This window comes from Myxine glutinosa, chromosome 1 (genome assembly GCF_964187855.1).
Source record: "Myxine glutinosa chromosome 1, kmMyxGlut1.1, whole genome shotgun sequence".
NCBI classification, from domain to species: Eukaryota; Metazoa; Chordata; class Myxini; order Myxiniformes; family Myxinidae; genus Myxine; species Myxine glutinosa.
The window spans coordinates 39936250-39959906 of record NC_136261.1 but is presented as its reverse complement, the minus strand read 5'-3'; the positions used below and the strand labels follow the sequence as shown (position 1 = coordinate 39959906).

General features: G+C 45.6%; 1 protein-coding gene across 1 annotated transcript in view; it reads right to left on the bottom strand.

Moving 5' to 3' along the window:
- PAH (phenylalanine hydroxylase) overlaps positions 1 to 23657 on the bottom strand; it is a 264258-nt gene that overhangs the window by 113503 nt on the left and 127098 nt on the right. Inside the window, exons 6-7 of the mRNA XM_068109782.2 lie at positions 23278 to 23474; positions 18869 to 19004 (exon numbers count right to left, since the gene is read on the bottom strand). Coding sequence (XP_067965883.1) covers positions 18869 to 19004; positions 23278 to 23474 — 333 coding nt within the window. The remainder of the gene's footprint in view (positions 1 to 18868; positions 19005 to 23277; positions 23475 to 23657) is intronic.

The following is a 23657-nucleotide window of genomic DNA, read 5'->3' as shown; positions in this document are numbered from 1 at the left end:
GAGTGGCCTGCCATGTCCCCGGATATGAATCCGATAGAGAACTTGTGGGCAGAATTAACGCGTCAAATCGACAACTTGGACCAGCAGCCTGCCTCTGTGCGTGAATTGCAGCAGACTATTGTCACTGCATGGCAAGCGATTCCTGTCCAAACCTTGGCAAATCTAGTGAACAGCATGCCTCAATGTGTACATGCTCTCCTGAATGCTCGTGGGGGTTACACGAAGTACTGAACTGTAATTTTACTGTCCGTAATCCCAGTCATAATTTAGCTTTTGTTCTTGTTGAATTTTTTTTTGGCTAATGTGCAAAATAAAAAGATACTTCTGGAAAACGTACAGAAGTTTAACACAGTACTGTCCGTGGATTGAGTTCGATATCAGTTTACATCACTTTCAAGGATCAATTTATTTGCTTCGAAATGTCAAATGTGGTTTTTGTTTCTTTTAACGGTCACATTAACAAAATCTAGAATAATTTCAACTTAATTCCAATGAACTTTTGGTTCTAAGTCATCTTGAAAAGTAAGTTCACCCCCACAAAAAAAATATTCCATATTAAATGCCAAGTCTGTATATATATACCCTCGGACCCAGCTATTCGCGGGGGATACGTTCCTGGAAAATCAGCAAATAGCGAAACCCATGAATAGCGAAACCTGCGAATAGTGAAACCCGTGAATAGCAGGGCATCGTTTCAATGGAAAAAGGGGGGGATAGGTTACCGAGTCACGAAAATCCCCAAATAGAGAAGTCCAAACCGCAAATGGAGAGGCAAATTCCGCGAATGGCGAGGCAAATCAAGCGAATGTCGACGATAATCCGCGAAGGTTTTCTAAATGCCGTATGTGAAGCTAATGGCTTATGAAAAAAAAAATTGTGCCCCTGAAAAACCGTGAATTCGCAGAACACGGCCGTGAATAGGAAAAAAAACACGAATTCGCGGAACACAGCCACGAATAGGAAAAAAACGCGATTTGGCGGAACACGGCCACAATTAGAAAAAACACTGTGAATTTGCGGGACACTTTCCCGCGAATAGAGAAACAAGTCGCATTTTATCACCGCATATACGCGGAACCCACGGATAGGGGAACCGCGAATAGTGGAACTGGGAATAGCGGGATCCGACAGTATGTGTATATATATATATATATATATATATATATATATACATACATACATATATATTATATATATATATATATATATTTATATGTATATATATATATATATATATATATATATATATATATATATTGTTACGGATCGCGGTTTAGATGTTATGATGGGCCGAGCGGATGGTCCAACCGCGACCGTTACAGGATCCCCAATTGGCCCGATTCCACCTGACGTTGACCAGATCGCACCACAGATATTCAATCGGGAAACCTCTAAAGCGACCGAAAGAGAAGGAAAAGAGAAAAAGACAGAGTACGGAGGAAGAACAGATTTATTATACACACACAAGCAATGGATGGAAGAAGCAGTCACACAGTGAATCGTTAACTTATACTATTCAATTTACTTAACCCCAGGACAACATTCAAGACAGACGACGTTCACACTTACACGGGGGACATTGCAGGCAGGGATGGCGGAGGTGGGTTGCTGGAGAGGGAGGCAGGGTCAGGTCCCTGCAACCGGCAGGGCTGGAGGTAGCAGCTCCCAATTCTTCGCGTTTTTCGTGGGAAAACCCTCGGTCGCGTCGACGCTGCTGATGCTGTAGACGTCACGCGCTGGCTCGGTCACACCTGCTCCTCTCCTTCTGGTGGAGCCGTCTCCCTCCTCTCAGCGCGTCTCTCCAAAGCTGGTTTCCTCTCCAAGTACCTCTCCTTTTTGGCTTGGAGCGTCTCTCCTCTCACAGCTCACAGCTCAGCTCACAGCTCCTCTCGCATGTCATCTCTTCTCTCATCTCCCGAAGCAGTCCCTTCCATTCGCTTTTATTACTCGGGGCGGAATCAAGCCGCCGGCTGCGAGGGCACGCCTACCGGGTCGCTAACCGCGGTGCTGGTTGGCTGTTAGGGCTGTCCGATTCCTCCTTTGATCATGACGACGTGCCATGCCTGTGAGTTGGCGGCTCCTACCCCCCTCTTCTCCGAGATGAGCACATGGGCAATGGCGGCTTGCGGGATTGAACACCACTCGCACCGCTTTTGAAAGGAACTTTGGAGAGCGGAGATGTTTGGGGAAATTGAAAGGGGCCTACGCTTACTTCGTTTGATACAATGCAGAGTCAATCTAGTGGGAAACACATATTTAGCCTACATGGAATAAGGAAATAAACTATTTAAAAAGATATATCGTGGCCTGTGTGTAAGTTTCATGGAATTAACTAGGAGGACGGCTGCGACCATTATTTACATTACGAGGGTGTTACACACAACAAAACCATACTTTTCACATTCGTTACACTTTCTCCAAAATTGTTACACTTCTCAAAACCGTTACACTTCTCAAATTCGTTACACTGCACCCTCCTTTCTTCAGGCCCGTGATCGGGCCTACAAAACTTTAACTTAGTGTGACACGTAGGTGTAATTCCCTCTACAATTAACCTGACCCTGAGTGTGACAATCTTAAAACACAAATAAGTATGTCCCCCTATTGCATTGCACCCTGTCTAACAGACTCAAGCCCACAGCTAACCGAATTACGGAATTGTTCTCAAACTATACATTTACGGTGGGGAGCATTATTTACAGTGACGTTATTTCTTATTTACAACGCAACCCAGGACCTGTGTTTTTTTTTCTTTTTAGGGAACAAGAAAAAGAAATTCCTGTTGGGAGGGATGAGACAACACGCATTGCATCGATGCACCAGTACCAATACCACCAAAGCACCCAAAAGCACCACCAAGCACCAAAAGCACCACTCGATGCACAGTCACCACTGTTCATAATAAACACAACAAAACAACTGGTGGTGGTCTTCTCTTTCTCTGCTGGGCCGATGTTCTTCCCGACGTCTTCTGGCTTCATGCGGCCTACTTGGAAATAATAAAAAGCACAACTTGTGTTCATTTTTATTTAGGGCCGCAGGGGCCAACTAAGGGTGGTCCACCTGTTTGGCATAGGTGCCGCCTTACCGAGGTCCGCAAGCAAGATTCCCTGGCCACTATGGCCGGTCTCCAACAGAGGTGCCCTGCCCCAGAACCTGGGGTCCATCAAGTGGTACTTGGCCGCAGAACAGCGGTCCATAAAGTGGTACATCAACGCAATGCATGCTGGTTCTGAGAATCTCGTGCGCACAATGGCCATCTCACGCACGCTCCCCTCGGCGCCCAATGGCGCTCAGGTCCTCAAGTGGGAGACAAAAGGGGGGAAGACAATTGAGCGAGGGGTAAGGTCACAAGGGTACACGTCAATAAAGGCAATGCAGGGTGAAGTGCGTACGGAGAGCGAAGTGAGAAAAACTCGTCCCTACCGTACGTCACCCCCCCCCTGTCACCTACACTACCCTTGCTCTTACCCCATATTTACAACAATTTACACCTTTACAAATCCGTCGCTACTGTCACGTCTTCCCCTTATTTCCCATACCAAATTCGTCTCCACAATCCCACTATCCAAAATTTGCCATCATCAATTCATCATCAATCCTCATAAGGAGGAAGAGATGGAACATCAAGCACAATGTCACACCCACGTCATGATGCGTCTCACAATTCAAAACATTTGCACATAAAAATAATTAAACATGGCATGGTGTGGAGGTACGTCATCTTTACTTCAGGTGAGTGCATGTAGATGGTGCGAGGAGACTTCAATCCTAACTATCCTCTAAATGACTTTAACACCCTTTACACTACCCGGGGTCTTTCCCTGCCAATCCATTGGCCACTTACTCTATGGGTTCTAACAACCAATTCCCATTGACCAAACTGTGGTGCTTCTCAATTTGGGGTCTCACTCCCCCGATTCATCTCCCGGTGCCCTTGCACAATTTCTGGGCTGTGACGTGTAGCTCTCCCAGCAGGTCTACCCACCTGCACACCTCCACCACTGTAGTTGCCACCCAAGCTTACCTAGCTCCTCACCCTAACCTAACTAACTGGGGAAGACCCCTCCTGGCTCTGTCACCCCACTCGGTGCCCTCTGGCACTGGGCTACCCGGGTCCGTCCTCCGGATCCTCGGGCCCCATCCACAACTACCGGCTCCCAGAGCCCACCTGCGGCCTCACCTGGCCAACATCCTCACAGTGGTGGAGTGCCCAAACCAACTACACACACTAACAGGCTACACGCTCAGCCATTTCCACAACACTAATGCACCCATCCAAACATCATTCTTCCACTCGCACCACAGATGCCAATATCCAACCACAATTTACCTATACCCTCTACCTAACACTTACACTACCCGCCCCGGGTATCCGTGATGGGGGTCCACTCTTCCCCCATTCACACCTCCGCACCATCCACTCCACTCCATAGTTTCCATCCTACTCACTCCACGACCATCCACACCAATACTCCATAACATTTATTCCATACACCTGTTCTCCATTCACCTGTCGTTGCACACCTGTGCAATCCTACCTGGTGCCACCTGCACCCTCCTTTCTTCCTGGACCATTTGTTCATCACAATACACATCACCATCACTCACTCATACACTGCTCCATCCACCTGTTCAGTTGCACACCTGTGCAATCACACCTGTTCAATCCTCAAACACACGGCATCATCTAAACTACTTGTTGCCCTGCTAACTTAGTGCTCCCCGTCTTCCCTTTAAACTAAGCACATCCCACGTCATTATCATCCACTCTAATCTACCTGCGTCCCCACTACAGGTATCATTGTCACTAACTAACCTTAACGGTACCTAATGTCATCTTCGCTAGATCCCTACACACAATATCCTAACCCACCCGGGCTAGTTTTCACTGCCATCAACCCCATAAACCTAGTGCTCCTTTGCCCCCCCCCTGTGAGGGATGACAGAGTTGCCATCCCACCACATGGGGGAGGTCCCACTATCAATTTTTGCTCGTCCAAATCCAACGAATTCAAAAATTTTCCATTTACTGCCAATTCTACCCACTATTATAAATTTCGTATCAAATCACGATCACTATCATTATCACCATCATCACAGTCCACTATATCCTAGCCTCGGTGCGTCGTGACATCATTAAACTCGGTTCGTAAAGCCGAGCAATGAATTCGGGTGGTTTGGTCGCCTGCAGGTTGAATCCGTCCGGCTTTCGGTTCAAGGGAGGTGGTTTGGTTGGACCGAGGTTCCACGCACCATCTCGGCGCGGCACCTTGCGGTCCCGGGCCCGATGGCTCAATCTCCCCCGGTCGGAACCCCGTCCCCACGAGGGGGCACCGTTCCGCTTCCTCCCACTCGCCCTTGAACCGGACCGGTCGCCTGGCCCGACAAGACCCGGACTCGACCGTGCGGGGCGGGGCCAAGCCCGAATCGGCAACGACGCTTCGAAGAGAAACGACGCAGCTTCGATCCGCGCCGGGCCCTGCATCCAACAAAGCACGCCGCGCCCCGAGCGCTCGCATCGGCTATCCGTCGCCCTAACCGCTAACCCGGTTACCGTCGATGCTTCACTTGCATGCTCACACGCATACGCTACCCCTTTCACCCTCACAAAACCCGGCATTCCAACGCCGTCCGTACAATCCACCAACGCTTTCCCTGTTACACACCACACCTCTCGCGCACACTCTTGCGCACACTTTGGTCCACACCTCTTCTCCGTTACGTCCTCCGTAACACTCACCATGGGCGTGCACTCTTGCATCCACCCACTAACGCGCTCACATGGGCTCTCCCACACCCGCGCTACCACCAACTCAGGTGTGCTTCCTCGCACGCGTTCCACCACCACATTACTCTCCGTGTCACACTCCGTACACCCCGACGTGCATTCTCACTCGCACTCGGTTTCACTCCCACACTTTATAACACACCTACTCGCCGACGCACACTTTTTCCTCACACGCGTGCCATTTCCACTCACACGGGACCCTTCACCAATGCCCGGATGCTTCCTCGATCCCAAGCGCGCGACAATTCTTTTGTCGCTAAACATCCTCTTACAAAATCTCCCAGCACAATACACAACAGCACGACCCACCTGGGGGATCCTTTTCTCCACGCGAACCTGTAAACTTCCATTTGGATTAGCGAGTACATCATCATGATTTGAGCAGGGACTTTGTACATATTCCATTTCTCCCTGCAATTCCCGGGCTACCTCCGTCATCTCTTCAATTTTAATTCCCAGCACTGCTTTTTCTTTATTTACCTCGATGACCGCTGGCTTTAATAAAACACCCTCTACCTCATCGGTCGCCGGCTTTTCCAAACCCCGTGTCGCGATTTCTACCCCCGTCATTGTACCCGTGCTTTCCTCCGCTTCGCTCAACCAGCGCTTTTCGACCCGCTTTACCTCCTCATGCACCCCTGGGACCCTTTCACCCAACTTGCGGTCTCTGTCCCTCTGCTCCCTTTCCTTCCTATTGGCCCTCATTCCGTTTATTGTTGCTTCAATTTGCTCACTCCGAGCATCCATCCGGTTCCCCATTACCCCCATTTGGCCCTCCAATCGCTCACCCAATCGCTCACTATCAGCCCTCATTTGCTCACTATTCTTTTCCATAAGGGCCTTCATTTGCATCATAAAAGGTTCAAATCCACCGGTGGCGCTGCTACGGTCGCGGGCGTGGCAAAATTTGGTGCCGCTACACCCACGTGCGCGAGGACGCCATTTTGCGCGCCCGTAACCTCGTGCGCGAGAGCGCCATTTTGTGCGCCTGATACTCCCTCAACCACATTGCCATTGCTCTCCTCCTCCCTTTCTTCCCCTAAGTCCTGGGTTACCCCTAACCCGTCTATCTCCCCCACCGACATCCGATCGCCTTGATTGTCCATGGCGCGATCTCAAAATTCGGGTTTTTCTTTAAAAAAAAAACAATTTCGGCAGCTTGTAATTTTGAGCGCGTTAAGCGCGCTTCGGGTCCGTATCTCACTCCCAGACACCAATTGTTACTGCCAATAGTACAATTGGTGTCCAAAATTTGGGCTAAATAAATTTAGTCCCAGGTTCGAATCCCACTCCTGACACCAATTGTTACGGATCGCTGTTTAGATGTTATGATGGGCCGAGCGGATGGTCCAACCGCGACCGTTACAGGATCCCCAATTGGCCCGATTCCACCCGACGTTGACCAGATCGCACCACAGATATTCAATCGGGAAACCTCTAAAGCGACCGAAAGAGAAGGAAAAGAGAAAAAGACAGAGTACGGAGGAAGAACAGATTTGTTATACACACACAAGCAATGGATGGAAGAAGCAGTCACACAGTGAATCGTTAACTTATACTATTCAATTTACTTAACCCCAGGACAACATTCAAGACAGACGACGTTCACACTTACACGGGGGACATTGCAGGCAGGGATGGCGGAGGTGGGTTGCTGGAGAGGGAGGCAGGGTCAGGTCCCTGGAACCAGCAGGGCTGGAGGTAGCAGCTCCCAATTCTTCGCGTTTTTGGCGGGAAAACCCTCAGTCGCGTCGACACTGCTGATGCTGTAGAAGTCACGCGCTGGCTCGGTCACACCTGCTCCTCTCCTTCTGGTGGAGCCGTCTCGCTCCTCTCAGCGCGTCTCTCCAAAGCTGTTTTCCTCTCCAAGTACCTCTCCTTTTTGGCTTGGAGCGTCTCTCCTCTCACAGCTCACAGCTCAGCTCACAGCTCCTCTCGCATGTCATCTCTTCTCTCATCTCCCGAAGCAGTCCCTTCCAGTCGCTTTTATTACTCGGGGCGGAATCAAGCCGCCAGCTGCGAGGGCACGCCTACCGGGTCGCTAACCGCGGTGCTGGTTGGCTGTTAGGGCTGTCCGATTCCTCCTTTGATCATGACGACGTGCCACGCCTGTGAGTTGGCGGCTCCTACCCCCCTCTTCTCCGAGATGAGCACATGGGCAATGGCGGCTTGCGGGATTGAACACCACTCGCACCGCTTTTGAAAGGAACTTTGGAGAGCGGAGATGTTTGGGGAAATTGAAAGGGGCCTACGCTTACTTCGTTTGATACAATGCAGAGTCAATCTAGTGGGAAACACATATTTAGCCTACATGGAATAAGGAAATAAACTATTTAAAAAGATATATCGTGGCCTGTGTGTAAGTTTCATGGAATTAACTAGGAGGATGGCTGCGACCATTATTTACATTACGAGGGTGTTACACACAACAAAACCATACTTTTCACATTCGTTACACTTTCTCCAAAATTGTTACACTTCTCAAAACCGTTACACTTCTCAAATTCGTTACAATATATATATATATATATATATATATATATATATATATATATATATATGCAACCATGTGAAAAAGTAAGTACACCCCATGTAAACTTTTGACTTTTTCAACATATTTCAACATACAGCTATTTGATCTTCATTTCTACAATATTGATAGATAAAGGTGATATAATATAACAAATATCATGAAACATTTACATTTTGTCGTCCATTGTATCATTTAAATAAACATAAATGCAAATTTCGAATGTGGAAAAAGAAAGTACACCCTTGGCTCCAATAGGTGGTATTGCCCCCTTTGGCAGAAACAACCTCAAGTAGGCGTTTCTTATAACTGTCTGCCAGTCTCTGACATCGACTGGGAGAAATTTGTGTCCACTCCTCCATGCAGAATTCTTTCAGCTGTGTGATGTTTGAGGGGTTTCTTGCATGCACAACTCGTTTCAAATCCCCCCACAACATCTCGATGGGATTTAGATTCGTGCTTTGACTTGGACATGCCAAAACCCTCCATTTCTTTCTTTTCAGCCATCCCTTGGTGGATTTACTGGTATACTTAGGGTCATTGTCATGTTGCAAGGTCCACCTTCGGTTGAGCTTCAACTTTCCGACAGATGGCCTCACATTATCCTCAAGCACCCTCTGGTACAATGAAGAATTCATAGTGGATTCTATGATGGTGAGTTGCCCAGGCCCTAATGCAGCAAAGCTGCCCCAAACCATAATATTTCCACCACCATGCTTTACAGTTGGTATCAGGTTCTTGTGGTCAAATGCTGTCTTTGCTTTTTGCCAAACATGTCTTCTGGTACTGTGACCAAATAGCTCTACCTGTGACTCATCTGTCCAGAGTACATTGCTCCAGAAGAGCTGGTCTTTGCCTAGGTGTTCGTTGGCAAAATTTAGTCTTGCCCTGCTGTTCTTTCTGGACAGCAAAGGTTTCCTCCTGGCACACCTCCCATGTAGATCAAATTTGTGCAGCCTCATTCTAATGGTAGACTCGTGCACTTTGACATCAACAGTGGCAACACCTACCTGTAGGTCCCGTGATGACATTCTGGGGTTCTTAGAGACTTCTTTCAGCATCTTGTGGTCTGCTCTCGGGCTGAACTTGCTCGGGTGTCCTGGCCTGAACAAGTTGGCAGTTGTTTGGAATCTTCTCAACTTGTAGATGATCTTCCGGACAGTCGAATGATTGATTTCAAATTGTTTGGAGATCTTTTTAAATCCATTCCCAGTCTCGTAGGCATTTATAACCTTCTTTCTGAAGGCCTCGGAGAGCTCTTTTGATCTAGGCATGGTGACGCCGCACACTTCAACAACAAAGAGCAAACCAAACTAAATGTCTGAGGTTTAAATAAGACAGGTTCCTCCAAGATCCTCTCTAACGATGTTCTATTCATTTGCACCTGAGCTGGTGCACCTGATTCTAATTTTAGGTATTTGAAGTAGTGATAAATGTGGGGGTGTACTTACTTTTTCCACATGCAAAATTTGCATTTATGTTTATTTAAATTATACAATGGACTACAAAATGTAAATGTATCATGATATTAGTTCTATTATATCACCTTTATCTTTCAATATTGTTGAAATGAAGATCAAATAGCTGTATGTTGAAATATGTTGAAAAAGTCAAAACTTTACATATATATATATATATATATATATATATATATATATACAATGAGGGTCTTTGTGGTCTTAAGGGTCATTTGGTTCTTCTTGGTCTTTATGGGTCTTTGGGTCTTTTTGCGGTCTTCAGGGTCTTTGGGGTACTTTGGTCTTCAGGATCTTTTGGGTCTTTGGGGTCTTTTTGGTCTTCAGGGTCTTTTGGGTCTTTTGGGTCTTTTGGGTGTTTTGGGTGTTTGGGGTGTTTTGGGTCTTCGGGGTGTTTTGGGTATTTTGGGTCTTCGGGGTGTTTTGGGTCTTCGGGGTCTTTTAGGTCTTCTGGGTGTTTTGGGTCTTCTGGGTGTTTTGGGTCTTCGGGGTTTTTGGGGTCTTTTGGGTCTTCAGGGGTCTTGGTGGTCTGAAGGGTCTTGGGGGAATTAAAGGGTCGTCAGAAGTCAGAGGGGTTTCAGCAGTCTTAACGCAATTAAGAGGGTTAATTAAGAGGATGGTAATTTTATTTGAAGAAGAAGAATACGTTTTCTTTGCATATAAACATAACGACATAACGACATAACGGCATACATAACGACATACATAACCATATACGTTTGCTCTATTATAATAAGATATTATGTCAGTGGGGTAGGGGCATATATAGATTTCGGTAGATCTGCATAGGTAGGTGCTCCGATGTCGCGAAGAAGAATCATCTTGATGTAATAAGTTCTGTAGCCTGAATGTCGGATTAAGCTTGTATCTTCGTCCCCATTACGAGGAATGGGGCATGTTAAATAGTTGTAGGGATTAGGCTAATTCCCGTGTGTGTGAAACCTGTAATCATCCCGGTGTCCCGTATGGCAACGCACGCTTATACATTAGCTAGGCCCATTAGCGCACACATTAATTAATTCCCCGCCCCCACAATGACTGACTGGAAGAACAAACAGCAAGCGACCACGCACTTGGGCTGGCGAACATCGAACAGGCAGGCTGAGAGACACGCCCAGGAAGGCTCGTGACTGACAGGGGAGAGGGGCGAGCAAAGAGCAGGCCACCGATTGGCAGAGTAGGGAAGGGAGTGTGATTGGTCGGGGAAGGGACAGAAAGCTTCCCCGTGATTGGGGGTAAGGAGGGTGAGGGACGTGCCAAATTGATTGGCCACCGACCGATGACACCACGGCCAATCAGTGCGGAAGGTGCGAAACCACTACCAAGAAGCTACGCACTGGTTGGAGGTGGAGCGCCAGTGATGTGAGAAGGCGCGAAAGGCTGAGTAAGCGACGCACTGGTTGGGGGGGGGGGGAGAGTGGATGTCAAAGGACGAGTGACAAAACGACGGGCGAGCCGACATTTTTGCTCTCCTCGCTTTGGCTTCCGTCCTGCCTAGACCTCCCTTCTGCCCTTGCTTCTCGTTCCCGTTTGGACCATGGTGATTAAGCGCAGATGATCATCCTCCCCTGTTGTTCATCCTCTCCTGGTGCCTGTGTGTGAGTGCTGTGCTGTGTGGCATGGGATGGATCGTGCAGCGAGGCCGGGGTTCGCGCCAACCGGAGAGCGGTCGGACGACTGCACTTGGAGCTGACCATCCCGGACAATTCCTGACGACCACATCCCGACAGACAAGATGCACCCACAGCCCACAATGATTTATTTGCTTAATTTATTCCCCTGTGCTGTTTTTGAAGTCTGTGAGTGGGATCCCAACTTAGGTCTTAGTTAATTATCGTCGCGTACATTGTTCTCGGATTCCTTGTAATAAATATTCCTTTTGTACCATAAATTCCGTTTTCCTTTGTGAGTTACTTTTCACAGGTTGAAGCCTACGCGGGGCCGTGAAGGTAAGTGGCCATTCTCCCCCAAACCCCCATGCTCACGTATGATCCGTCATTGAATTGGATTACGCCTCATTAAGCTCGATTGCTATCCGTGGACGCTCTGTCTTAATGGAGTCGTCCACAGGACAATATATACACACTTTATAACCCTTTAAAATATACATTTTTCAAATTTTAACATGCTGGCTCAATGTCCTAATGGATAAAGCATCAGACTCCCAATTTGGGGATTGTGGGTTCAAATCCTGTTTGGGGTGAATTTTTTTTCTCCTTACTTTTTCAAGTCTTTTAATACATCTTGAATAAAGTATTGTATGATGAACAAATGCATTTTGTTCGTATTTAAAATGTATCTTGTGAAAAATGCAAGGGGCATTGAAAAAGCCTCTATATGGAATGTGCCATGTGGCAAACTATAGAAAAGAGGAAACATTCTTGGGTAAAATGCCAGGGGCCTAGAAAAGGGCCATTTATAGAAGGGTATGTGCCATGTGGTAAAGTAGAGAAAAGAAGGGACATTCCATAGCTTGTAGAAAATGCAAAACAATACAAAATAAGGGGCATACAAAAAAAACTCGTGTGCATGCTGGACTACCATTGTGTTCTGAGGAGGAACCAAGTAATGCCCTCGAAAAGTCCATATAAAGGGGCACCCTACATCTGGCAAATATAATACATTTACTTCTTCATGCAGCTGTGTGAATCAAATTGGCGTCCCTTGAAACTCAAGTTTGTTCACGGCATTAAAAAGGTCAAAGTGTCTGTTTTAATTTTAAAGTTCTTATTTGAGGTTGCATACTTGTACGTCATACCCAAAATGCAACATTCAAAATGGTCCCTTTCATGCAAGTAGATGTATTGACATTTTTTTTCATCTTTGTTGATTATATGTTGTCTTCTTCATCAACTTTTCTTTAATTTCCACAAACATGTGCAGCCTAGATAGCTCACTGACCTCACTCAATGTTATTATCTAATATACAGTGCATTCAGAAAGTATTCAGACCCCTTCACTTTTTTCACATTTTGTTACACTACCGGTCTAAAGTTTTAGAACACCTCAATTTTTCCACTTTTTATTGAAATTTACGCAGTTTAATGTCTCAATGTACTCTGAAATTAAGCATAGAACAAATAAACAATTGAAGATAAAAAAGAAATCATAGAATCATTTTGTTTCACAAAATGTAATTTTAATTTTTGACTCAGCAAAGTAGCCACCTTTTGCAGATAAAACCGCCGAACAAACTCGTGGCATTCTTTCGACAATTGAAATCAAATATTGTTCGAGAAGTTCTTCCCAACACTGCTGCAGGAGTTCCCACAAATGTGTTGCACTTATAGGTTGCTTTACTTTCACCCTTCTGTCCAGTTCATCCCAAGCCAGCTCGATGGGGTTTAAGTCTGGAGACTGTGCTGGCCATTCCATGATTTGAAGCCTACCGTCTTGTTCTTTTCCTCGAAGGTAGTTTTGACATAGCCTGGAGGTGTGTTTAGGGTCATTACCTTGCTGTAGGATGAACCCCTGACCAACTAGGCATATACCAGAGGATATTGCATGGTGCTGCAAAATGCTGTTGTAGCACTTTTGGTTCAGGGTGCCAGTCACTCTGTGTAAGACGCTGACTCTGGATCCAGGAAAAGAGCCCTAGACCATCACGCATCCTCCATGTTTGACAGTTGGTGTCACACACAGAGGAACCATCCTTTTGCCTACTCGACGGCGTACAAAAACCCTGCGTGATGAACCAAATATTTCACATTTTGATTCATCGGTTCATAAGACCTTCTTCCAGTCTTCAGTAGTCCACTGGCGGTGCTTCATGGCTCAGGCAAGCCTCTTTTTCTTGTTTTGCCATCTTAGCAATGGCTTTCTTACTGCCACTCGACCTGTCAAACCTGCAGCTGGAAGTCTTCTCTTCACAGTTGAAACTGAGACTTGTTTACTTTGACGAGTGTTAAGCTGTGCTTGAAGCTGTTGTCCAGTGAGACGCCTATCATGCAAGCTGTTGACTCTCAGAAACTTGTCTTCTGATTCTGTTGTGGCTTTGGGTCTGCCAGACCTCTTCCTGTCAGAGTTTCCTCCAGTTTCCAATGTACTACTTCCTGCAGTGCAATATTGTCCAAATAATGCTTCAGAGGGTGTAATAACAGTCTGTTCCAATACTACTTTTATACAGACAGGAGGTTTGTAATCAAGTAATCAGCAGAGGATGAGACACCTGTAGGAATTGTTTGCATCAACTTTCAAAGCTCAATTTACTTACATTGCTGCAAAACAGCTGTAAGTTGTTAAACCATTACTTGTTCCCTGAAGAGGGCCTTTTTTTTTTTTTTACAATATAACTGTTCAATTTACATTATTTTCCCATTTTTGCTAACCTAAACTTTTTTTTAACCTCGAGCAGTTTACTGCTTACCTTTGTACCATTTCAGGTTATTCACTGGACATTAAACTGGATAAATTTCAATAAAAACTGGAAAAATTTAGGTGTTCTAAATCTTTTTACCGGTAGTGTATGTTGCAGCCTTATGCTGAAATCGTTTATATTCATTTTTTCCCTCATCAATCTACACTCAATACCCCATAATGACAAAGAGAAAACAGGATTTTAGAAAGGTTTGCAAATTTATTATAAAGAAAAAACTGAAATAATGAAATAAAGCTTTTTCAAACCACTGACTGACTGATATTAATGTTCGCTACATTCCGGGTGTCATAAAAAGCTGAAATTTGGCGTGCTGACGGAAATCGAAACCGATACACTGGGAAATATTGCAGAACCGTCGGAAAGAGTCCGTAAATGCTCTTCTTCTGCTCCAATCGGCTCATCTGTTCATGTGCTTATAAGTGGACATCTCTCTGACCATTCTCAGAGATCCTCCTCAGCGTCGACGAGTCTGGCATTTCACTCAGGCCAACTGGCACGGTCTTCAAGCAGCCATCAATCATCTGGACTGGTCTCCCATCTCTACCGCCTCTGACATCAACTCAGCCTGGGAATTCTTCCAAAGTAAATTGCTCTCTCATGCACAGATTTATCCCATCTCGTCTTCAGTTGTCATACCCTTCCTCCCGTCCATGGTACACGGAATCTTGTGGTGAGGCTGTTGCCCAGAAACAACTTGCTTTCGTCTCATGGAAAGCAAATCCAACAGAAGGAAATCTCGTTTCCTTTCACAAAGCCTGAAACAAGTGTGTGTCCACCCTCAGGAGAGCCAGGAAACAATATCTCACTGTTCTCAAGACCGAACTCTCTTATCTGTCTCCCTCTTCCAAATCCTGGTGGTGTCTGGTCAAATCTGTTTCTGGTGTTTGTTCCGCCTCCATCCCATCCCTCACCTCAAACGGCTACACGGCTGACTCCGCACGTGAAAAAGCTGAATGCCTCAACTCTGTGTTTGCCTCTAAATCTTGTGTCCCAAACCCATCCCTCTCTGTACCCACCATACCCAGTCGTACCCAGCTGCTCCTGGACTCCGTCCTTTCCTCCTGACAAGGTGGAAAAGCTTCTGTCAACCCTCGACTCTGATTCTGCAACTGGACCTGACGGCATCAGCCCACGGGTCCTAAAAGCCTGTTCTTCCGCTCTTTCACTCCCTCTCTCTGTTCTCTTCACCCTCTCTTTTGCTCAAGGTCATCTGCCATCTGCTTGGAAATCAGCCAACATCACCGCTTTGCACAAAAAAGGTGCAAAAACAGATCCTAGCAACTACAGACCAATCAGCCTTCTCCAAATTATCAGCAAAGTCATGGAATCCAACATTGCTTCAGATATGAAATCTTTCCTCTTCTCCAATGGCTTGATCTCTGATCATCAATTTGGTTTCAGACCTGGTCACTCTACTCTGGACATGCTGCTTCTGCTTTCTCCACAATGGATGGAGGTCCTCAATGCCAAACAGGAAATTAGAGCTGTCTCCCTTGACATATCACGTGCCTTCGATACGGTCTGGCACCCGGCTCTGCTCACCAAACTCTCCTCCTTTGGTATCCATGGAAATCTCCACGCATGGCTGGCGGACTTCCTCTCTAGTCGTAGTCAACATGTGGCCCTGAATGGGTTTCTGTCACCTCCTCTTCCTGATCAGGCTGTAGTTCCCCAAGGCAGTGTTCTGGGCCCTGTGCTTTTTCTGGTCTTCATCAATGATCTCTCTGACTCTCTTGAAAATCCTCTCTATCTCTTTACTGATGACTCTACTCTCTGTCGCTCCATTCCTCATCCCTCAAATCGGCAGTCTGCAGCCTCCTCACTCTCTGCAGACCTGGACAAAATCACAGACTGGGCAAACAAGTGGAATATGTCTTTAAATCCTGACAAATCCCACACTCTTACGATGTCTCTCCGAAAAGACCGACTGGACAACCCTCCCATCCACTTTCTGAATAATCCTCTCCAAGAAGTTCTGTCACTCAAGCTTTTGGGTCTCACTATCTACCATGATCTTTCCTGGGAAACCACATTTCAAATCTGGCCTCCAAAGCCAGTCGCCGACTAGGCATCCTCCGTAGTGCGAAGCCCTTCCTTGGCACACCTGAGCTCCTCACCACATACAAGGCTTTCATCCACAGCTCAATGGATTACTGCTCTCCCCTCTGGGCTGGTGCTCCTGCCTCACACCTAGTTCGTCTTCACGCAGTTGAAACCAAATCGTTCAGAATCATTGAAATCTCCCGCGATGAAGCTAACTCCAAGGACCTTTCCCTCATTCACCGCAGGCAGGTTGGTGGTCTTTCCGTCTTCTACCGACTCCTCTCTGGCCTTGCCCCCCCCCCCCAGCTCTCTCTGGGCTTTGTCCCCCAAATATTCCTACAGGTCGCACAAGATCTGCCTGCAACCCTCTTATAGTTAAACTGCCAAAATCAAGACTCTCTGCTCACCTTCACTCCTTCATTCCTCTTTTCTCCCACCTCTGGAACAAACTCCCTCACTCTCTTCAATCCCACTCCACCCTCCAGGTCTTTAAAACAGCTGTTCACCACCATCTCTTATCTACCCCCATCGAAAACCTTGATCTTTTCTACCCCCGCTAATTTCACCCCAAAACCACTTTTTTGAAATATCAACTTCTGTCCTGGAAGTCCTTGGTGTCCTTGTGTTTTATACTTCTGCCACCCCCCCCCCCCTCCCTTCCCACGCTTCCTCCCCCCAAGCCCTCTCCCTCCCATACATCTCCCTGCTCTCAAATGTTGTGTTTGTGTGCTTCCCCTTCTCTCCCCATCTTGTCTTCCGCTCCCTCTTTTTATATATTTTGTTTGTCTGGTTGATTTGTGTGTGAAATAAATGTTAGCTCTTTCACGAGCCTCGATTCAGTATCCCCAAAAAAAATAAAAAAATTTACGTACAAAATCGTAAACGCAGTTGTAAAAAAAAAACCTCAATCGATATCTTGCATTTTAAAGCTCTAATTTATATAAGTGTAAACTGTGAAATAAACATGAGAATAATGTCTGGAAAAGAAAATCAGAAAAAGCGTCTGTAAATGAAAATTTACGTTAAAAAAACATAACGCATCAATAAAAAACCCTCAATTGTTTTCTAGTATTTTAAAATTTTAACTTCTATAACTGTAAACTATGAAATAAAAATCGCAATTAAAATTTATATAAAAACTGTAAAAGCGTCCGTAAAACAAATAAAGAAACCCCCTAAATTGATCATAAAGCTTCTATTTATTATGTCCCTACGTACGAAGCACTTTTTTTTTTACTAGTATCTGCATAACCCCATTATATTTGCTTTTGCAGTTGAGCAACCATACCCCAGTGTTACCCCAAATAGCCAACGATGCCTGGCCAAGTCTGCTACACACACTGCCAGCTGTACCGACAGTTAACCAGATTCGGTTGAGCGTAGTTCGCTGCCTGGAATGTACGTGTGTTGTAGTTAATTTGTTCCTGCTCCGAAATGAACACTGCATGCTAATCTTTAAAGCATTCCATCTGCCTCTTCTATATCAATAAACAACTCGGAAACTACCTGACAGATATTTGGATCTTTTTGACCAAGAGAGGCTTCTCTAAAGATATATTGCGTGATGGTGTCATCGGTGCCCAAAATTGAAATAAGGATAAAAGTTCAATGTTGTTGTTGTTGATTTGTATCCAGCCTGTGGCTGACCTTGCAAGTCAAAGATGAATTCCATGAGTTGCTGATGATTGGAAATATGCTGATAGGTCTGTAGTTAAGAGGATCCGTTTTTGCACCTTTTTATGAAATGCAGGAATGTTGGCTGATTTCCAAGCAGATGGAAGATGAGCTCGCACAAATGAAAAGGGGAAAAGGGCAGAGGACGTGCAAGAGCAGCAGAGCAGGTTTTTAGGACACATGAGCTGATCCCGGCTGGTCCAGAAGCAAAGTCACATTCGTGGTTTGAAAGAACCTTCTCCACCTTCTCAGGTGCAAAAGACACAGATTCCAGGGGCAGTTGTGTACAGCAGGGAAGGATTGGAAGGAATGTTGGAGGCAGAAGACTTGGAAGCAAACACAGAATTGAGGCATTCGGCCTTCTCACGAGTGGAGTCAAATGTGGTGCCATTTGAAGAGAGGAAAGTGATGGAAGGTGAGTATACACCAAAGACTTAACAAGTCACCACCAGATTTTAGAGGAGGGAGACATGTTTGAAAATGGTGAAAATGAAAATGGAAAGTGATTGTGTCACAATATCGATACAATCTACTCGTCCAAAGCAAAATAGCTCATATTTGAACTTTGAACTTTGAGAACCATAACTAAAGTTATATTCCCCTGATTGTGAATGAGTTGTCAAGTTCTTTAAGACCTCCCATTGTACCGTGACCCCCAAACACTCACCCAGAGCAATGGTAACAAACCAAGTACGTCACTATGGGGTTCATGACGATGGTGAAGTGAACATTTGGTGTTTTAACCCACCTGCTCCCTCATTCTAACCCATGACCCATGCTTCCTGCACTCGGGCACCTGTATTCTAAACAACCTCGTGTATTTTCATTTTGTTTGCCATGACACCTGTTTTTTTCCATCACTGGACTGACGTCAAAGCCCTAAGTGGACAAAACAGACCTCACACCATATAATGGGCATCACAGCTGAGGACAGGTAAAAAGACAGGAAGTACTGGTGTAATCTCAAAGATACTCACGGTTCAGGTGTATACATTGGCTTTAAACTGTGCCGGATGTACTGCGTAGAGTGGAACACGCGAAAGGCCAGTCCTGCAAGAAAGTCCCGGGACGACAAGAGACCTGCTACAGGCCGCAGCTGGAAACCCGTACAACCTGCAATACAATAAACATTCGCTGATTCGTGAACACTCAAGTCACAAACTGCTCTCCAAGCAACACTTTCTCATTTCAGAACAGAAAATCATACCAGGTCACATTATCCTTGTCATTCATGGGAACATCTATTACTTACATAAGTTATATACAGGTGGTAGAGGAGGTAGAGTTGTATACATGATACTGACATTTTTGCAAAAAATTTAAATACAAACAAGAAATATGTCGTGCACATCACGAAACTTGCAAAATCCCGAAAATAGGTTGACCGTTGGCCTATGTTGACCTTTTAGCCAATATAGACCTCAACAATAATTGGTGGTTGAATTCATTGACACATAGACACACACATACACACACATACACATAAACATACACACACACACACACACACACACACACTCACATACACACATACACACACTCACATACACTCACATACACTCACATACACATACACATACACATACACACACCCACACACATACACACACACATATACTCACACACATATACACACACATATATAGACAACAACAACAACAACAACATGCATTTTAAGGTCATTTTCCCTGCTAGAGCGGGGGTTAGTCTTGCGGTCCCCATGACAATCTTCTCCATCTTGCCCTATTTTCTGCATCTCTCCTTGTTAACCCCCTGGACAGCATTTCTTCATCCACCATTTTTAGCAAAGTCTTTCTCGGTCTTCCCCGTCCTCTACTTCCTTCTACATTCATTTCCATCACTCTTCTCAACCAGTCACTTTCATCCTTCCTCAACACATGACCAAACCATCTCAACCTGTTCCTCTTCACAGCATCAATCACAGGCTCTATTCCCATCATCTTTCGCAATTCATCATTTGTCTTTCTCTCTCTCAACGATACTCCGCACATCCACCGAACCATTCGCATTTCCACCCTTTCCAACCTTCGTTGCTGCTCGACGTTCATTACCCATGTCTCACTCCCATAAATCATAACACTTCTCACACATGCAGCATACACCCTTCACTTCAGCTTCAACGACACTCCCCTCCTCATCAGCACACCACTCAGTCCCCGAAACTTCTTCCATGCACATCTCACTCTAGCAACCGTTGCCGAGTCTGATCCACCTTCTCCATTCAGCATGTCTCCGAGGTAGCAAAATGTTTTCACACCTTCCAGCTTCATGCCGTCTCCAAGATCCAACTCAACATTTCCTCCATGTGCAGCTCCCTCTGTGCACACCTTACATTTGAATGTAGCTGCCACACTGGTTAATGACCCTCTAAGACCACTACATTTTTGATGAACCCACTCAGCGCACATTTTACATTGAATGGAGTTCACTCCGACACCCTTCCTGCACACAGCACAGGGCCACTTCCCAGTTCTTTCCACCTCACCACATGCTTTACCACTTGCCATCACCTTCGTCTTTCCGATATTCACCTTCAGACCTTTTGTCTCCATACATTCCTTCCACTTGTTCATCTTTTCCTTCAGTCCATCCATACTTTCCGCAATCAACACCAGATCATCTGCATACAACAACTCCCATGGTAAACCCTCCTTTACGTTCTGAGCCAGCACCTCCATCACAGCGACAAATAGTAGTGGACTTAGTACCGACCCCTGATGCACTCCCACCTTCACCTCAATCTCACCACTGTTCCCATCCTTCGTGCTTACAGCTGTGCGCGTTCTTTTGTACATTGCCATCACTACTCTGATCAACCATTCCTCCACTCCTAACTTCCTCATTGCCCATGCCAATACATTGCGTGGAACCCGATCGAATGCTTTCTCCAGATCAACAAACCCAAGAAACAACTTCTTCCTCTTCTCCATGTACTTCTCCTGCAACTGCCTCACAATAAAAAGCGTGTCTGTCGTTCCTCTTCCTGGCATAAATCCAAACTGCATTTCGTCGATCTTCACTTTGTTCCTTATCCTCCTCTCCAACACCCTTTCCAATACCTTCATTCCATGCTCCAATAACTTTATCGCTCGGTACGAGCCACACTCTAGAGGGTCACCTTTCCCCTTGTATAGAGGGACGAGGGTACTCAGTTCCCAATCCACTAGAATGCGGCCTTCTTTCACCGCCAGATTACAGATCTCTGTCATTCTCTTCACACCCCAACTTCCTGCTGCCTTCAACATATCTCCCACAACTCCCGTCGACCCTCCCGCTTTTCTACTCTTCATTGCTTTTACCGCTTCCTCAACTTCCTTCTCAGTTATCTTCTCTGCCGGTCCAAAAACTGGGTTACTCTCTATGTTGCCATCCCATTCATTCTCTGTATTCAACAGCATTTCCATATATCTTTTCCATCTTCCTTTAATTCCATCTGGGTCCACAACGATTTGTCCCACTTCATCCTTCAAGCATCTCACCCCCATCACATCACACCTCTCTTTCGCAATCTGCTTTGCAATCCTGAATACCGCTCTCTGACCCTCTTCCGAATCCAAGCGTTCTCCAAACATTTTCCTACATGCCTCCTGCGCCTTTGCTACCTCTTTCTTTGCAGCCTTCTTGGCTGCCTTATAACTTTCATGCTCTGCTGTTTCTGCTCCCATACCCTTCGCCTTCTGCCACTCCTTGAACTTCTTCCTCTCCTCGTCAATCCTCTTTCCAACTTCATCATCTCACCACCATGTTTCCGAATGCCTCGGTGGTCCTTTTGTCCATCCACATACCTCACCAACGGCTCCCAACAGACTAGCTTTCATTGATATCCAACCACTTTCAAGCTCAACCACATCATCCTCTACCCTACTCAGCCTCTCTTTTAATGCCTCCCTTACTGTCACCTCTTTCAACCTCCACACCTTCATTCTCGGTTGGTACTTCACCCGCCGAGCTCTCCTCGCACCTTTCACCCTTATGTCGCAGACAACCAAGTGGTGCTGTGAAACAGCCTCCTCCCCCGGGATCACCTTTGTGTCCCGGAGGTGCCCCCTATCTCGCCTACGCACCATCAGGAAGTCAACGGTTGTCGTCGACCCACCTGACATGTATGTAACAAGCTTATTATCCTCTTTATGGAACTGAGTATTACAAATCAACAAATCAGCTCCATCAGCAAACTCCAAAATCCTTTCACCTTCTCCATTTCTCACACCATATCCGTAACCCCCATGAACTCCCTCAAAACCATCCATACTCCTTCCCACATGTCCATTTAGGTCTCCTCCGACCACAACAACTTCCTCATCTTTCACGTTTTCCATCAGCTTCTCTAAAGCACACCAGAACTTGTCCTTCTCTTCATCACTCCGACCAACCTGCTGAGCATATCCCGAGATGACGTTCACCAAGAGCTTTCCAATCATCATTTTCACCATCATCAACCTATCACGCACTCTAGTCACACTCACCACACTGTCTACAAACTCCTCAGAAAACAGGACACCAACACCATTCACGCCCTCCAGGCACCCTTGCCACACAAACTTGTATTTCTGTCCCTGCCTCCCCTTCACCATTCTCACACCACTTCCCTTCCATCTCGTCTCTTGCACACAACATATGTCCACTCTTCTTCTGATCAATACTTCCACCACTTATCCTGATCTCCCTGTCATTGTCCCTACATTCCATGTCCCAAACCTCAGAAACCGATCTGCACTTCGGGCTGTACCCTGCCCATATGTTAAGACACCCACACACATATACACACTCACATACACACACATACACATACATACACATATATACACACATACATACATATATACAATACATACATACCTAAATGTATATATACATATATTTATACATACATACATACATGCATAATACATACAAACATACATATACGAGTATACATACATATATACATACATAGATATGTATATATGTATGTATGTATGTATATATGTATGTGTATGTATGTATGTATATATGTATTTATGTGTGTATGCATGTACATACACATACATACATACATACATACATACATACATACATACATACATACATACAGACACACACCTTAGAGACACGACACGTGGGCACACACACAAACAGACAGATTTTTCTCCTTTTAGTAATATATGGGGTGTTGTTATGCATCGGGGATGGAGTTCTTTTATAAAAACGCTTCACATTAACATGTAAAACGTACACCATCGTGTGTTTGAAAAGTAGTACATGTGTGATGTGTGCAGCCCATGAGATCTGTGACAATCCTATAAACCGTGGTTATGTATGTATGTGTATGAAACTACTTTCAGATCATCAGTGCTGGATATTTTAGAGTTATACGAAACGTTACTTTTGAGATACTCCGAGACATCTTCAAGTTGGGGAATGTTGTCCTCTCGGTAACCACAATGCTGTTCCAGCAGAGGGAACACGCGGAGAAACTCCTGACAGGCGTGAGTGGGGAACAGGTTCTTGAGTTCAGAGAAAACTTTACCCCAAGTTTGCACCTCTTCGTCTGTGTATTTCATGCGCGGTATTTTCTGACCACTGCAAAACAAAATGACAGATAATCGTAGATAGGCCTATATTGTTATGAATTAGGGATAGAGGAATATCTAGATCCAGGTAGATCTGCATAGGTAGGTACTCAACTGTCGTGATAGGGAATCAACCTGTAATAAGTTCTATGTTTAGCCGTATGTCGGAATAAGTTGTATCTGTGTCCCCCCC